This window comes from Taudactylus pleione, unplaced genomic scaffold, assembly GCF_031769625.1.
Source record: "Taudactylus pleione unplaced genomic scaffold, aTauple2 ptg000203l, whole genome shotgun sequence".
NCBI classification, from domain to species: domain Eukaryota; kingdom Metazoa; phylum Chordata; class Amphibia; order Anura; family Myobatrachidae; genus Taudactylus; species Taudactylus pleione.
The window spans coordinates 9,196,924-9,216,265 of record NW_028284605.1 but is presented as its reverse complement, the minus strand read 5'-3'; the positions used below and the strand labels follow the sequence as shown (position 1 = coordinate 9,216,265).

Below are 19,342 nucleotides of genomic sequence, written 5' to 3'. Positions count from 1 at the left end.
TAGGTGAGCAAAATAGTATAGGTCCAAATGTGATAAACTGACATGATATATAATGGAAACAGTAAAATAAATTCTATATATTGTAGATATGCAGACCATAAAGAACAATAATATATATATATATATATATATATATATATATATATACACACATACATACATATATATATATACATATATACACACACACACACACACACCAACACGTAACCTCCGGCACTCTGGACCCTTCAACAGGGTTCCTAGCTCTGGTGCCTTCCTATGGGGACGGCATCCCAAACATACAGGACCAACAGAGGTGGCACTCGGAGACTTCAATATCGTGAAAGCAAAAAAATGTCTTTAGGACAGTAACAAGAGTGACACACACACACTGACAATATTTATACACTTACCCCCATCGATCCCCCCCTATCAGTGTTGGCCATGACCATGCCGCCTGCGTCTCCGATCTGTGCACTTCCGGGAATGACGTGTCAGAACCAACAGCGTGGACATGGTTACACTGTGACAATAACAAACTGCATAATAACAAACTCAATAGTGACATAAAACTATTAAACAAATGTGAGAAGAAACCACAAAGTAAAGTGGTTAATGAAATACAAGTGTGTACATATAATGTGAAACAAATGCAAAGTGTCAGAAATTGTGTGGGGGTCATTCCGTGCCAATTCAACACACTTATTTTAACTCACCATCTCAGATTTTGTTAAAATTTGGTATATGGGGGCCTATGTATCTAAGTTTGATGAGAGATAAAATTGTGAATGAAAAAAGTATTAACCAATCACAGCTCCTAACTGTCATTTTTCAAACACAGCCTACAAAATGTAAGTTAGAAGCTGATTGGTTGGCAATTTAGATCTCACAATTTTCTCTCTCATCAAGCTTTGATACATAGACTACATATACTCTCCATGGGCCCTAAGAAAAATACAAATAATTTCAATCTATCATGCCATTTCCAAAATATGTAGTTTTCAAAAATCGGTCAAAAACGCACAACCAGCATATTTTCAAATCGCCATAGCAGCTCTCCTAATTAAGCTAGAGAGGTGGGAGTGGTGTCATTTTACTGTTTGTTTTTTTTGCCCTTTCCTATGATATACAACACAATAGGCTTTGTGAGGAAAAACCTTTTCCAAATTCAAACTGAATCATGATTATCTCAAAAAATTTCTGGAAATAGTCTATACTAATGTTGAACGTTTTTTTATTCAAAATTTAAAAGTGGGAGGAGAATGGGTTCACAGTTAAATAATTTTAAAGCGAGGTAGTTTATTCAAAAAGGCAGGTGTATTACAAGTAGTAATATTTATAATAGGTCTCCTCACAGCATGAGAAATTTAAATAAATAGTTGTATTTTTCTTAGACTACATACTGTATGTACCAGATTTGAACAAAATCTGAGCTGGCGTGGTAAAATTTTAACAAAATGTGTGTTGATTTGACATGGAATGGCCCGTGGGTATTTTCTTAAAAGCACTAACATCAGTTTTCATAACAATGTCTTTAATGTTTTCGCTGCGTCTGTAACTAGGCATGATTCTAGAATTGTGCAAAGAAACTAATTCTGTGTCAGAGGAAACTATAGGCCATGGTTCCTTCACCTTTTTCCTTGTGTAGGTACTATTGGAGGTAAAAAAAAAAAAAGATACAGTTGGTCAAATTTAACAATCTCCTTCACCCACAGGTTCCCTTCTATTGTTAGCCACGGCCTTGCCTCTAGATTTCAATAATTCTTTAACGGGATAACCTCTTATCCGAAATTTCTCTCCCCTAGTTGTTTCATGCTGATCACTTGTTACCCTACACTCTCGCAAAAACTGTGAATAGGGTAACCCCTTTGATGGTTGATCGGTGGTGAAAACTATCACAGCACAACATCGTTTTGCGGTCTTTGTGTATAAACTAGTACTAATTTTACCCCTATTGAGTCTGATCAAAATGTCCAAGAAGCAAACCTCAGAATGACTATGTGTGAAATCAACTCAATGGGGTTAGTGGACTGATTTTGTTTAGGCACCAAATCCATCACCTGTTGTGTACTACCTGACTAAAACAATAAGTAGTCTATATATCGATAATATAAGAACAAGGTACTGATGTTCTTATCCTCTCCCACATATACAAGTTGACGAAAGACAGAGCCCATGGCACACCATTTTTTTTGTCTGTAGAATTTACCACTGAAAATAAAAAACAATTGTGACTCAATATAAACTCCAAAAGAGAAAGAAAAAAAAAAAATCATTATCTGGTCCTTTGTAATTCCACCGTTATAAGGTGTTTAACAGCTTGAGCCCCAGCCTCATGGGGAATACAGGTATAAAGACTAGATACATCCATCGTGGCCAATAGGACATTCTCAGCTACAAGATCAATCTCTGTAAATTTCCCTCACAACATATTAGTCTTTTAAATGAGTAAACGTGTTTTACAAGCACAGTTGTAAATATGCATACAGATACACATCCACCGGTTTGCACAGAGACCCCTGGGCCAAAATGATCAGTCTCCCTGAGGGCCTCTGTGCGTCCCTGTGTATCTTAGGAATGATGTAAAACAGAGGTGTGATTGAAGAGCACCCTAACAATTATAATCTTCGGATGTAATAATACCACCATCGAGTGCCTGCTCTAACACATTATGAAGATTTTATAAATCTATGTTGAATCGCTGTCCAACACACAATAGGCGTCAATGTCATTCAGCAAGTGATAACATTCATTTACATAGTCCACTGTATCTTGCACCATGATGGAACCCCCCCTTATCGGCGCCTCGAATAATGATATCTTGTCTATCCCCCAATGGTTCAAGCGCTCCCTGTTCCTTCTTGGACAGATTGTGATATACTGGGGCATCTTGTTTGTGGCCCGAGCTTTCAGGCAATCTGTGGAAAGTTTTTATCGCAGCATTTGTAGACGTGATTTAGGTCCTAGCTTTTTAATTGTGCTGAGCAACACTTCCCGTTGAGGCAGCTGGGGATGTTTATTAAAATATTCGCTTAGTTTTAGTGACAGATTTAATTTGTACATGTCCACCATATATATCTACCAACCTATATTACAAGAGTGGAAGCAGCACAAAGTAAGACACTGCTAATAAGGTAATTGGGGACTATCTTGGACTGTCCAATGAGAGAAGTTAATCTACTATGATTCTCAGTTGTGGTTAAACCATATAGTCAACCTTAAATGTAGCGTTCCCGCTAGGCTGTTTAACGGGGCGGGGCGCGGCACCCTGCCCTCCTTCTGGAGGGCAAAAAGCACCCTGCCCTCCAGAAGGAGGGCAAAAAGCGCCCTGCCCTCCAGAAGGAGGGCAAAAAGCGCCCTGCCCTCACAGCCTGCGGGTGCAGTCTTCACCCGCGGGTCGCAGTGTCCCGCGGGTGGAGAAATGTGCGGTGAGCCGCATCTGTTCTCTGTCTGCAGCGCTTGGGGGCTGCCCGGCGTGTCCGTAAGTGCCGGGCATGCCCCCAAGAGTGACGAAAAGGGGACGCGTCTTATAGACACGCCCCCTTCTCAATGGCCACGCCCCCTTTTTCAGCGCCCTGCCTGCCGCCGGAGCTAGAGTGAACACTAAAGTGCAGTGATAATGAAGTTATTTGACTGTCGTAGACTGAATATTTCTCCAGCAATTGGAAACAAGGTATATTACCAGTCTCTGCACAGATCGGAGCCCCATAAGCAAAGAGTTCCTTTGGACTGTATAACAGCCTCCTAAATCCTAGGTTCCTGGCTTCAGTGTATCCCTGAGCAGCTGGTGTAAGAATTGATAGATCTGTTTTCAGTGTTTCAAACCTGACAGGTTTCCCTGGAGCAACCCTAAAGCTACAATGTAACCACAACTGATAATCATCTTAGTCCCTGATCAACATTCCACTAGTGTCTCTCTTTGTGCTGCTTCAAAAGCGGTTTTATTTATTTATTTTTAAATATTATGTATCATATATGACTAATCTATATAATAAGCGAGAAAGTGTGTGCGTGTGTCTCCTTTTTGTACTTATCTCTAGTGTTCCTGCTAGACTGCGGGCAGGGCACCGGGGGTGCGACAGGGAGCTACGCCACGCGCTCCCGAAAAGGGGGCATGGCCGGCCAGAGGACGTGTCCTTGCGACACTCTTCCAAATTTGTCACACTTGGGGCTTCCCCCAAGCTCTACCGTCTCCCATCACTGTGAATAGATGCCATGAACATGCGCACATTTATTCACCGCAACTTTTCCCACCCGCGGGACACTGCGGCCCACGAGTGGTAAAGGCTCAGGTCAAGCTGTTTTAGCGGTGCACTGCTAAAAGGGCAGGGCGCAGCGCCCCGCTGAAACAGCCTTTGGCATGGTGGTGTTATTTGACCAGGATTGTTTTTGCCAAGGTTTGAACTTCGTCAGGGACACACACTATCACAATACAATCCCATAAAACTGGGACTGGCTTCATACACACACCGTCACACTCTGGCAGGCTTATGAGCAGCTCAGCACTCGATACATTCAGACTGTGGCAGACAGCATAATCAATCCACAATCTTTGATCCTGGCAAAGCTTAGCATATAGAGATTATAGCAGCAGGGAAATTTGATCGCAGTCACACAGTGCCACTGCGGGTGGGCCCCCTACTGTCTGGGAATGGGACTACAGTCATGGCATTCCCCCCTGGTGTGCAGCATGATTTCATGAAGGTATTCGGCAGCACATGCAGCGACAAGGCATAACACAGATTCCTGGATATCGGGAATCTGTGTGAGTCCCTGACCCATACTGCGCATGTGCAGTATGGGTCTGTGAACCTGCACGCAGTCGCACAGCATACGGTCAGTGATTGATAGTTTGCTGCCATTTCTGGTCAGGGAGCAGGCGGAATGGCGTCAGTTTCCCAAAACGAAGATGTGTTGCAGCCGTTGGTGGGGAGTGGAGAGGCACGGATCTCTTTCGGCTGATAGAACTTTCCAGGCCTCTGTTACTCATCTCCATGATACCTGATGCATTACCCCATTATAGCTATTGCAGCTGCTAACATGTTAGCATATCCGTCCACATCGTAATCACCCCCTGTTCTGCAAGGATTTCTGAAACTCAAGTGATTTGGGAAGCTATACTGATTTCTGTTCTGTAAAGGTGCCCACACACTTGGCTATATTTTTACACGATGAGCCAGATTCCAACGTATCGGGGCGACAGATTGTGTAAAATATGTTCTAATCCTGAGTGTCCACTCACGATTACGATGCGCGTCCCCGCCGATCGTACATTGCATCTTCAGATCTTAATTCTGCAGGCAAGATTTGCCATTCTCGGACCTGATGTGGTGCGGATCGTACGTGTGTTTGTACTCACGATCCAATGCACGATCTATCGTCCATTCAGTCACTTGACTGACATACCCCTGTACACGCCCAGCCTCCATTTTGTGGGGCATCGTGACTTCAAGGAGACTGACGCGATTGTGGAAACTGGAATTTGGCGAGTATAATTTGTACAGAGCATCAATGTATATGCAGACCCAATGAATGTGACCCACTGGCCACCAATGTGTTTAATGCATCACCCACCCACTCAGCACCTATATGTGTTTAATGCATCGCCCACCCACTGACCACCTATGTGTTTAATGCATCACCCACTCAGCATCTATATGTATTTAATGCATCGCCCGCCCACCCACTGACCACCCATGTGTTTAATGCATCGCCCACCCACTTAGCACCTATATGTGTTTAATGCATCGCCTACCCACCCACTCAGCACCACCGACTCAAGTAAAGTACTGAAATTTTTTCAAAAATGTATTTTAAAATGCAAACAGGATTTCCAAAATGTAAAACACCATAACCAAACAGCTTTTAAAATGTAATAAATTATATATATTTTTATATATATATATATATATATATATATATATATATATATATATATATATATATATATATATATAAAAAAATAATTACAAATTAGGACAACAATCTATACGTCCATATTTTTACTTATTTTATTTTTCCAAACAGAAATGTCTATTAATCAAGAACGTTCCTGGAACGTTGGGAGGCAAAGGAGTGCCTATGGAGATTTAATAGTCGTGACTACTCCAATAGGGCGAAGAAAACTTATTGCGTTGGAGGAATTGGTTGAATACAGCCGGCAATTCAACCATGATACAACACTGAAGTCCGTGCGCCTCAAAATCCAAAACCTTCGCACTGTGTTTATAGAAGAGCTGAAAAAGGTTGAGGATTCCAAACGATCCAGAGCATCTGCTGATGATGTCTATCGCCCCACCCTATGGTACTATCCTTTGATATAATTTTTAAAGAAGCAGGAACCACAACAATAGTCCATTGTACTGATGGCTGAGCGAGAGAGAGAGAAGAGGAGGCGGAAGATGGTCCAAGTGGTTTGTCCCAGGCTGGATTGGTAAGTAGAGTTTTTAAAATTTATATGAGATATTTCTCCTGCCATGGCACTGCTCCCGGGCATTAAAATAGGTCATATACGCCTCTCTCACCTATTTGGCACATGCAGTGTCTGTTGATTGCATTGTTGGTGCTGCCAATGATGAAATCTGGCCAATCAGCTCTGGAAGGTCTGGGTCTTCTTGCATAGCTGTGCCTGATGCCATTTGTAGGGTGGTTTTGTGGCGTAAAATGTTATGGAGAACACAGCATGCCATTACAACCCAGTCTATCTTCTCCACATGCAGGTTTATGCTGGTGTGTATAATGCGGAACTGGTTACTGAGTATCCCAAAGGTATTTTCCACAATCCTGTGTGCCAGAGAAAGCCGATAGTTGTATATTCACTTTTCAGATGTCAAGTCCCTTTGTGCATATGGCTTCATCACATTTTAATGTAATGCGAAGGTTTCGTCAGCCACAAAAACGAAGTTTAGGCCGTGCTTCGTTTCCTCCACTGACGACAAGTTGAGAGTTTTGTAGGCGAGCCTCTCATAGAATGCAGTCTGCTTGAACGACCCACCATCCGAAGCACGGCCATTCTTGCCAACATCTACAAAAACAAACTGATAGTTGGCATTCACCACCGCCATGAGAACGATACTGAAGTACCCCTTGTAGTTGAAATACTGTGAACCGCTGTTGGCAGGTGGGTTGATGCGGATGTGTTTGCCATCAATTGCTCCCCTGCAGTTAGGGAAATTCCAACGCCATTCGAAGTCTTCAGCTATGGTTTTCCACTCCTCAACTGTATTAGGAAACTATGGAAAAATTTAAACTAAAAAAAAAATTATTTTTTCTTTCAATACAGACTCCAACACAAGAACTACATTTGGAGTCTACGCTCGATTTAAGCTGCATTGCGGACAGTGAGGGGGACGTGTGTTTATCCCAATGCACACCACAAACCACAACACCCCCAGCAAAAAAGAAAATGTTCTGCAAAAAAGACATAAAACAAAGATAATGTGGACACATTTCTGCAACAAGCAGAATAGCTGTTAAGAAGACCACCAGATCATCTTGACAATTTTACCACTCATATTAATAGCACCATGCGAAAGATGAGGGATGAAACGCAAAATCAATTCCAGCGGCTCGTGTATGAGTTGCTCATCAGGGCTTTGGTTAACAACCTATACCCAGCGACCTATATTGCCGACTCTGTACCCTTCCCACCTACCCCAGCTCCCTCTGAGATGCTCCATCCCAGGGGCAGCCTACTCCACCATCCGCTAACCCTCCCAACACAAGACAGGCTATATATAGTGCCCTTTTAGAGGCGGATAATGACAATATAGGGTTTTATGAAATGTAATCTTTGTTGTTGTTGTTACCTACATTAGCCACAAATTTTAACACTCTCTATGGTATACGGTGGGGATTATGCAGATTGGACACAGTCAATACCCACATGGCGCAAGGACAGACTGTTGGAAGCCGGGGCCACAATATGTCCTTGCTCTATGTGGGTATTGGCCTATTCAATGCGGCATCTGACCCACCATATATCATAGACCAGGCTAGGTACTGGGACTGTTACAATTTGGGGATAATGCAGTTTTTACATTATAAATGCTATTACATTTTAAATTCATATAGCGACTTTCTTCAAAACCACAATTGCTATGTTGTGTTCCATGTTTGGAATGGCAATGTTTCTACTGCTGTCATAAAGACAGTTTTATCGCTTGCAGCCATAATGGCTGAAATGTATACAGTTCTTTTCCACATTTGCAAAAAAATAAGTTTTTTTTTCCCTTTCACAAGACACAAATGTGTAGTTTTTTTTTTTTTTTCTCCTTACCTTGCAAAACTAGTACTGCAGCACTTTCATAATAGCCTTGCAGATCTCCGGAATGATGACACCCAAAGCCTAAGGGGATAGGAGGGTCTCAAACTTCAGATCTTCCAGTGACCGTCCTGTAGCCAGGTACCTCAGGGTAGCCACCAGCCTCTCCTCAGCAGGGATAGCCCTCCGCAGCCTTTTGTCCTGCTTCTGAATAAACGGGGTCACCAGACACAGCAACTCCTGGAATGTGGCATCATCCATGCACAGGTAGTTGCGATAGTCATCTGGATTGTTCTCCCGGATTTCCATCAGCAGGGACATGTGAGAGCGACTCTCCCTCTGCAGCAGCCATTCCTTAGTCCAGCATGCTCTCCTATGCTGGGCACTCTCCTTCATCGCCTTTAACCCAGCATAAGCAACCATCACTCTATACCGATAGGGATCCATTAGCACAGAATACAGGATACAGTAGATAGAATGCAGCAAAGAAAACACTTTGTAGAGCAAAGCAAAACAAAGTATAGCACAATAGCAATGTACAGCTTTCAGCAAGTATACACCAAGCCTCACTAGTCACAGAGCAGAAGTGCACCGACCTAAAATAGCGCCTGCATTATATACCCCTGACTTAAGCACAACCATTATTTAAATTTTTGAGCAATCTGACCATTCATCGCGGTGTGCACACGATTTATTGTGTATGATCTGATGTCGTCATCGGACACGATGCACGATAGAGCGTGAGATCGTGTGACAAATTGGAGTTTTTGCACAAAAATCGGGTCCACGACTGCCGGGGAGAGTTCAAGGGAAATAGGACACGATATCGGATCGTCACCAGATCTCCCTAGTGTGTGGGCACTTTTAGTTAGTCTTCTCCTGATATACCCCATTCCAAACAGTATGATAATACACCTGCTTGCCCTTTACTCCTAATTTGCATTGTTATCCAGGTTATAGGCAAAGACTATGATTAAAAAAAAAAAAAAAAAAAAAAAAAATGAAGGCTGCAGGTGGACTTCAGGGTCCAGTCTTCAACCCGGCAACACTGGGTATAGATAAAAATAAGCATTTTTATATAATAATCTGGCCTGCATACCTACAATACATAGAATCATTTTATTTAAATTTTTACATCTACTATTAGATAATATTTTACATTTATCACATTTCTACCTATAACAAATCCCAGCGCTGTTTACAAATACACATGAATTGAACTCCCAATTAAGTCTTACAAAAATACTAGAAGATATATTTAATTTCTTATTAGTCCTTAAAAACATCCCATTATTTTTTTCTCTTTCAATAGTTTATTAAATTTCCATAAGCAAATTACATAAAAGCTTTTTATGTTGTAATTCAGGCAAATGGATCTTTCTGGTAGGGAAGCTCCACTGAGGCAGGAACTGTAAATGACTAAATATTCTCAGTAAACCACTGCGTAATATGTGTACGTTATATAAATAATTAACTAAAAGGGTCTTTATCTGTGAATAAACATGGGCCCCAAACAGTGAGAAGACAAAATAAAAGACTTGCAAAGTCAGCAAATACAAAAAGGTAAAAGGAAGCAGAGCACTCTACTCAAATACCACCAAAAGGTCATGTTTTGTGAATTTCTTTAACCTTCCGTGAAGCAGGTGGAAAAAATCAACATGGCGAACCATGTGGGGTGTCTCATATCCCATGCTATACTGCACCGCAAGTATACTAATTTAGTACAACAGTAATTCTGAATGTCATAATACAGATTCTTGTCCCTTAGCAGTAACTTTACCAGATATATCCTCATACTTTCCTTTACAGAGAGTGGTCAATTGACCATTGGCTTTTTCCTTCCATTGTTGACTCTTGATTCAAGATTCCATAGGCAAACGCAGGGGGGGTTTCCGTCTGCCTGGAAACCCCCCTCCCCAGCACATACCATGACCACAGTAGAAATAGTAATATAATAGAATTTTACTAGTGCTACATGTTCTTCTCAGTATCACAAATGACATAATTACCACCACCTGTGGGTCTTTTAACATGTATCAGCAAGTAATAAATAACCTGTGCAGCAACTAGGAGATCTGGAAAACATGCACTGTTAGGGATGCACTGCTATAGAGCCCAATATGTACTTATATGTCCAGGAAAGTACTAGGTTCTTCTGCTGCTCCTCCGGGCTCCCAGACTTGCTCCAATGCTCTGGAATGGTGCCCACAATCTAAAATAAAAACATTCAGCTCAGGCAGGAGCTGCCATATCTTACTGCCATATCTTCTTCATAGATTGGCCATACTCGCTCTAAAATCAAGCGTTTGGAAACCCCCCTCTAGAAATCCTGCGTTTGCCACCGGATTCAATGTTGTTTTTGGCAATACAAGTGTTTTTAAGGGTGACGATGAATATGCGTAGAAAAAAAGCATAACAATTATGTATACTGCAAAAAATTACTGTTTCTTAAAAATTTTCAGTAACTGTTGTAAATATGCACAAATTGTTACAAAATACAATAACCTGATTTGAAAACAAGAAGAAACAAGAGAAGAACAAGAAAGGATGAAACTTTCATCATGAATGATAGAGAAGTACACAAGGCACTTTCAGGTGAGTTTTTTTTTTTACTTGCATACATCTTTACATTTTTTGCAGACTTTACTTTGACATGTGCCGCACAACATTGTTTAACATTTGGGGCAGGTACCTTTGATTTTATTTTGGTTACAGAATCCTATCCAGCATAGTCTGTGGTTCGGTGGTCTTCCTGAGGGGCAATCAGCTGGTCCTTGCCTCCCATGAGTGCGTGACCGAGAAGAACAGTAATGCTGGGTACACACTAGACGATGTTTTTACCCAGCGATGTAGGATGTGGCAGACCCGGCGGGGTTGCATACACACTTGCCGATGCCGGCAAAGACGGCGGGGGAGGGGCCATGCTGCATTCGGCAGCATGGCATAGTTAACGATATCCCCAGACTTGAATGGATTGCATGTACAGACTACTGGGGAGATAGTTAATGACTTGCGGGAGAGCGCATCGTTCGTCGGTAAGTACATACATGCTGGACGATTAGGACCATATAACGTTGGAAGATATCATGATCGTTGTTAAATATCATCCAGGGTGTATGGGGCTTAAGGTTCTGGCAACTTCACGTCGTCAGCCAGGATGAATTTATGCCTTGATATCTTAGAGTTTATCACTAGCATGTAGATTGTATGGGTAATTAGTATAGCTAAATCTAAGACGTTGTAAAAAGAAGCACGTCATCTGGTCTACATCAACACCACATTTTGTGTCACTGTAAAAACAGGCAGTTTCAGTAGTCTTTTTCTCCATCATTGAGGACTCCAGTATCAAAATTGCTGAGGATCAATACGTTCTTGGCGACCTTGAGGTCACTGTGGTACTGCCATCTGTTTTATAGAGCACAGGGTTGTTATTTTTACTGTTTTAGGTACATGGGATCTATTTACTAAGCTTTGGTTGGAGATAAAGTAAACGGAGTTAAGGTGCCAACCAAATAGCTCCTGTCAATTTTCAAACAGCATGTGACAGGGCAGTTAGGATCGGATTGGCTGGCACTTAATCTACGATCACTTTATCTCCATACGAAGCTTAGTAAATAGACCCCTATGTATCTAAAAGCAAGCATAATACAGTAAAAACAACAATATGTATCAAAAAAGTAAAAAACTAAAATACTGTAAATCACTTTTGTCGCTACATGCCAAACCAGGTGGGGTACAGGATTCCCACATGCACGTGTACTCGCTGTGCCAGCGCAGTCACTATGCAAACTGGCAACGTTGCAACTCCAGCAACATGCGTACAGTTTTTACAAAATTACAGGAGTTGAAATCTTGCTGGAGTATGTCACACCCCACCTAGTTCACCAAAGGTTAAACATGCACAGGTGAGTTCATCTATTTTGCTGGGTTAGTAATTATCCCATCTACTTCCACAGATTTTCAAAACATGACCTGCTGGTGGTTATTGAGAACCACTGCCCTAGATGGCAACAAATTCAAGAAGAAAGAGTTGGTACAAGGTTAAGAACTTCATTTAACAATTTTGTTTGCCAATAAACCCTTCCCATCTGCCAACTCCTAAACCCACAGGCGTTCCATTACAGATAACCCTACTGGGGCCTGCATGAAAGATCGCAGCAAGGAGTCTGCCAACTAGCATTTACAGATTATTTTTAATGTGGCTTGTTGAATACATCAACATCCAGCACCTAAGGATGTTTACATTCAACCTCCAGTCTGTGAGAATATATAGGTGCATATATGGAGGGAGGTCCCAGCAATTGGATCCTGATGGTTTTGGGGTACACAGATGGTTTTGTTGTCTGCACAGAATGGAAGCATTCATTTTAGAGGATCAACCATGACCAATAAATTGAGGTAAAATTATGTGGTCCTATCACCCAGTGCCGTATCAAGAACTCTGAGTGCCTTGTGTTGGCCCCGCCCCCTTTGCGCATAATTTTACACATAGGGGACAGGGCCACCAGCACACAGAACTGCAGCAGCGCCCGGAGAGCCCTGAAGACACTCCAGGCAACTGTGATTACAGCAGGGTGCCTGCCTGTAGCGCCCAAGTTGTCCACCCAAAGAGCCCTGCGCTCTGTGCTGCTGCACCAGACGCAACCTTGGTTGCTACTGCACCAGTCGCACCCTAGTTGCTGCCCTGCTATAACCTACACAGTGATGATATATTACACATTAAATAAATAGTGGATTATATCAAGAATATATCTGAACCAGTACTAACAATGTTACAGGTTGCTACTTTTGAAGTAGCTTCTATACTCTGGATATGTGCGCAGATGCTTATTTTATTCATTTCTGAAAGGATTTCTTCCTGTTTCTAATAACAAGAATTAAAAATAAATCAATAAAACATGCGGTCACTGCGTATTCCCACAAAACAAAATCAGACAACGGGCTTGTTCAATTCAGCTCAACCCATTGACTGAAAATATGAAGGAAATTAATTGATGCAGACAAACAAGTTATATAAACAACAGAGCTCCTTAGATAGACACAATGCAACTGCAGATCTAGCATATTTCAAAGTAAGTTAAGTACAATGATAATTTAAGATTTTTATTAAATAATGTGATTTTTATAACAAGTAGACAAATAAATATATGCATTTGGTAATCTTCACTTGAACACTTGTCTAGTGATTAGAGATGTCTCCTCCTCCAACTCATATCCCTCCTTTAGCTGACACGTGTATTATAAAATTACCCAGGCAGAGGGTTAATGTATAAAAGGAAAATCCTTTAACTCCCCTATCGTCGCTGAAATAGAATGGGAACCCTCAACCAGATTAAAATGGGTAATCCCTTAATCTCCCAGGCACCATGTCCCACATACAACGAAACCGTACCTGTGGAATTTAGCAATAGATTGTCTTACTATGATGTTGTCTGCAGACAGAAGTTAGTGTTCTGTTCACTGTGCTAAAAACGCACATTGTCATGTGTGAGCTACACAAGACTAACAAAGTACACAGAAAACATGGGTGGATTAAATAAAAAAGAAAAATAACCACCAATCATCTGTCTAAGGGGAAAATAGCAAATTTAGGCCATAAACAATTTTATCTCTGCACCACAAAAAGATACAGCAGATAAAACATTACAAAATGCTGTGTGTACTCTCATTGCAACATGTCCCCAGGGGTAGAGAGACATAATCTGCTTCTCTTTTGTCTCTTCTCAAAACTCAAAGTATCATTACTAAAGCAAAGGAGGAATTAATGTTCTGTGTACTTTATGTGAACACCCTTACATCAGTAATGTCCACACATCTACAACAATTTTACTAGGTAAAAGAAAATAATGGTCTTCTTTCATCTATTGTTAACGAGAGCTGGGATTTTTATGTAGTATCATGTTACAAAATATGTACATAAATATAGGAGTAGTTGGGTTAAATATGTAGATAATGTAAAATATCATATAAACTGAAATTGTATAGTAGTCATCAAAAATAGGGATGTGCAGGCTCGGATAGGTTCGAATTTGCACGCCGAGTTCGGATTTTTCCCTCCAAAAATCTGGTCTCAGAAAGAGGCAAAACGTCATCTTTCATGGACAAACATCATCATTCCTTGACAAAAGTCCATGGAAGATGACGTTTTGCCTCTTTCTGAAACCCGATTTTTGGATTGAAAAATCCGAACTCGGCGTGCAAATTCGAACCTATCCAAGCCTGCACATCCCTAATCAAAAGTTCTCTTTACAAAATATATATATTTACATAAATATCTCAGCTCTAGTTATGATGAAGCTCTTTTTGCATTCGTAGACTAAAGCTGGGTACACACTATACGATGTGTTTATGTGTTTACCCAGCGACGTAACAACGCAATATAACAATACATTGTGCACGCTGTACACACTGCACAATCTGATGTACGATGGGGAGATGCATTGTTACATTCGGCATGGTGCAGCACAGCAGATGGGACGGTTCAACAAACTTCCATCGTGAATGCACAATCGAGAATACACACTGCACAATCCATACGATATATATCGTTCTGATCTGCGATGGAACGATATATATCATACAACGGATCGTAAACCACTCTTAAAACTTAAATGGACCATAACCAATACAGCACTATTTATCGCTCTTGAACATATCACTAAATCTACCACCCCTCCAATCTTTAAACAAACCAGAGAGTAGTATAGAGCTATATTGCAAGCCCTAAAGTGCTTGCAATCTAATGGAATTTAAATAATACACAAGACTACCCATATTTCTTATGTAGCCAGAAGCTAGCATGAACAGAAAGGCCCCCAGCCATAGCAAGCTTGTTTAGAACAAGCAATTCAAAGTAATTTTGCAGCTGCAAACCGTGTGTATATTAGAAATAAGGGGCCCATACACTAGGCGACAGATTACGAGATCCTGCGATCGGACACACCAATCCGCTGGTTGAAAATGCTGACAGACGGCCATCGATGTTCCGCAATCCATCTGAGGATCTGTGAAATTATACATGTTAAACTTCACCGATCTGCAAATCATGGTCATATTTTTATTGTGATCGGCAAATCAGTCGAATCCAACATGTTGGATTTCATCGATCCTCCAATCAGGCATCTCATGATTGCAGACGCTAGTATATGGGGGCCACTACAGTAGGCAACCTGACTCCATTTAGGAGGCGGCCCTCTAACCTTCAAAAAGGGCCAAACATTACTCTAAATCTGAATAGTAATTTAAATGAATACATCTGATCAGTGAAACAGACACTTATCTAGAATCAGGAGGCCTTTTATAAGCATTGCAAGCTATAACAAAACAAATGTGACAACAAGCAGGAAGGAGCTGGGGGATGCAGGGGGCCTAAGGGAAGCCTGTTGTCCATCACTGGAGTATACAGACAAATGCATGTGTCTGCACCTTATATATGGTCATTTTCAAAAGTAACTTAATATTAAGTAACAGAATAATCAGTTTAGATGTGCAAGGTAACAAATGGTTCTAGGCCAGGCACTGGAACATTGATCTAGAGCAGGTATTGCTCCTCTCTCTCAACAGGTAAAACCCAACTAGTACAAATACATGAGGCTATTAAATACATGAACGTGATTAGTATCCACAATACAGGGAAGAAACCTGCTCTCCATTGCAGGAGGAGGCTACTGCACTGACCGGCTGTGATCTTCTGCAGCAAGAGCACATCCTCCGGAGTGATGTGAGGTTGCCGGAGCAGTTGCTCCTCCGTGTTGCCAGCAGCAGCTGCAGCCACCATCTGCCCCCCGCTCTGCTTCACCTTCATGCCGCCCTCCTGCGTCCTGCTGCCGGGGAGAGTGTCAGTGCCCAGAGAGGAAGAGCTCATTCTCCGGGAGAGGGGAACCGTGAGGAAGTAAGCGAGAGACGGAGGAGAGACTAGTGAGAGAGAGTGAGTGCCACAGCGCAGGAGTGAAGAGGAGGTGGGACCGTCAGTGACCTGACCGCCCGCTTCACTAATAATAATCCGGGGGAACGTGCACCACACACCGCGCCGCTCAGTCTCCACTATCCTAGGCAGGCAAGATCACACAGTAAACACGTCTGCCAGTGCCCGCCCGCATCGGAAGTGGGCAGCCTCGATAATAACATAGTAACTGCCAGAAAGAAGGAGGTGTGTGTTATACAAACTGAAAGGAGGTGGAACAGAGATTTGTTTTATTTATAAGTCCTGTAATAACACGGTGCCCTCTGATTGGCTGGGGGGGAAAGAACAATGGTGCTATTGTGACAGGGTAATGATGCAGAGCTACTGGATGTTGCATAAATAAACGTCTGACTTGCACAGAGACAGCAGCCAGCAGCCTGATGCTGCTGCACATTATTACCTGAGGTAATACACTAGCAATTCTGCTGTCCTCAGGCAAATAAGTTCACATCACTTTTTGTACTTTGCACAGAGAACAGCTCTTTTTAGAAGCTATAACTCAGGGTCATGCTATCCTGTTCATATTTTTATATATTTCCTGCTGTGCAAAATCTGTAATTTACTGAAAACCAGATTCCTACATCCACAGAAATCAAGTACACGAGGGAATCCCTGCGGTTACCGCCTTAGGGGCCCATTTTGCAATGCGATCAGGGCATGCAGTACCGCCCATGATCGCATTGCAAAATGCGATCCTATCTGCCGGATGTATTATCAGGGACATGCAGGGAGACGGGCTCCGAAAAGAGCCCGTCCCTGCGATGTCTCCGGAGGGCGGTCGGGGCGTCTGCGCATGCGCAGTCCCGCGGACTGCACATGAGCGTCGCCCATTGCCAGCGGAGGGATCTGGCAGATACCTCCGCCGGCTGATATGCGGTGAGTCCACATAGACTACAACGGCTAACGCTATCTTTAGATAGCGTTAGCTGCTGGGGCCAATATCGGGAATGCGAATATTGATACATTTTGAGCATCGCATCCCCCATAGAAACCTATGGGGGATGCGGCTGCCGGCGGCAATGGAGGGATCACAGCAGGTATCGGAGATAGCTGCTGCGGTCCCTCCTTCATACATCCAGGGGATACTAAGTATTTGAGGTAAACCCCCGAAAACATGTGTTTTCAGGAAATTTACCTCAAATTCACTTTGATAAATGGGCCCCTTAGTTATGTAGGCTATTATGGATATTAGTTACTGAGGACATTATGGAGATTGAGTCCATAATTAGAGGGAGTTTGTCATAGAGCGTTCTGCTAAATGGGATGCAGTAAATATCTTGACCGCAGGAATTCTGGCGGTCAGAATGCCGGCGCTGGAATCCAGGCGCCGGCATCCAGGGCCGACCCGAGCCTAAAATTTGGCTGAATTTGCACACGCTGAAGGTGCATGCACCCGACAAAGGAAAGGGATGTGGTCTCATGGGAAAAGCCATAATCACGAGCGCCAATCATGCTGGGTACGTGTCCAGTGCTCTTGGAGCTGCCGGGCATGCTCCCAGTCCCTTTCTCCAGTCAATAGATGCCGCGTGCCCCCAGTAGCCCCTGTAAATAGTACCCCCAGTAGCCCCTGTAAATAGTGCCCTCAGTAACTCCTGTAAATTGTGCCCCCAGTAGCCCCTGTAAATAGTGCCCTCAGTAGCCCCTATAAATAGTGCCCCCAGTAACCCCTGTAAATAGTGCCCTCAGTAGCCCCTGTAAATAGTGCCCCCAGTAACCCCTGTAAATAGTGCCCCCAGTAGCCCCTGTAAATAGTGCCCCCAGTAGCCCCTGTAAATAGTGCCCCCAGTAGTCGCGCAATACACACACAAAACCATAAACAGCTTACCCTAAGCCCCGATCCTGGATCCGCTGCTCCTTGTGACTATGGGAGAGACGTCATGACGTCTCTCACATAGTGCCCGTGGGGGTAGCCTAGCTGGAGCTCAGGAGTGAGCTCCAGGGAGCCGGACGCCCGCTGGTAAAATCTCAGCAGGCGCCCGGCAAATGGAGAGTCCCTGCGGCGGCCGCGGGAAGGTGTGATGGGGGGTATTGAGTTTGGGATTGAGCGCCCTCTGCTGGCTGGCGCCCTACACACATGCGTAGTCGGCGTAACGGGTGGGCCGGCCCTGCCGGCATCCCACAGGTAAGTAGCGAGGTTAGGGGTTAGGCACTAATATATGTGACTGCAAATAGCTGCCACAGTTTCCAGGCCACCCAGCAGGTCCACTGTGAGAGTTCAGTAAGTGGCACAGTTTCCACACCACCTAGCAGGTCACATGTTCCAGGTCACCCAGCAGGTGCACAGGGAGAGTTCACCAAATGTCACATTTTCCAGAGCACAAGGGTGATGCCTCTTAAATGGCGCACAGACGTTTTGCCACATAACTCTGAAACAAAGCCACCAATTACAATGCCAATATTTTTCTGCAATTCTAGAGATCAAGACCTTTAATTTGGAATAGGATGTGGCCCTGCTCAGACAATGGCAATATGTCACTCATAAAAGTTGTCCTTCTGCTATTAATATATAGTTTGCCGGTGGGGGTGTCGGCGCGGGAGCACGCATCGTCAGCGACATGGTGGGTACACACTGGCCGATGTGGACGTTATTATGTTGGCCCGATTCGCCGGATCAGGTGACATATCGTCTAGCTTTAGTCTGGAGGCTGTGGAGAAGAAATCAGAAGATCTCTCTCCTGCTTGTAAGCCTCCATAGGCTTAAAGTGGTTTCCACCAGCTGAAGATGTTGTAAACTATAATTAAGTGTTCAGGATGAAAGATTTAGGGGCCTACGTATAAAGCTGTATGTTACATAAAATGATGCAGAAACTACAGTTTCTGCATAATTTTGTTTATTGTACCCAGTACTAATGGCACAATGCAGGAGATTTCACAGAAATCTCCGGCAAAGTGGTAATACAATATATCACAGTCCCCATTATTGTCAATAGAGACTACGATCTGAATCCTATGTACCAACTCCAAAAAGAGAAACTATTTGTAGTTTGGCCCTTGTAATTTACACCATCTTCAGATGGTAAAAACTGCCTATGGAGGCTCCAGGAGCAGGAGAAGGGTCTTTCGATCTCTCTCTCTCAGCTTATGGCCTGTGACGGAAACTAACACTGCACATGTGCAGTGTTAGGTTCCACAGG

General features: G+C 43.0%; 1 protein-coding gene across 1 annotated transcript in view; it reads right to left on the bottom strand.

Annotated features, from left to right (window-relative positions):
- The window catches only part of UNC119 (unc-119 lipid binding chaperone), an 84,977-nt gene extending 68,578 nt beyond the window's left edge, over positions 1-16,399 (bottom strand). The window contains exon 1 of the mRNA XM_088477784.1: positions 15,923-16,399. Within this exon, the coding sequence (XP_088333910.1) occupies positions 15,923-16,109 (187 nt within the window). The 5' untranslated portion in view covers positions 16,110-16,399. The remainder of the gene's footprint in view (positions 1-15,922) is intronic.
- Positions 16,400-19,342: the final 2,943 nt, after the last annotated feature.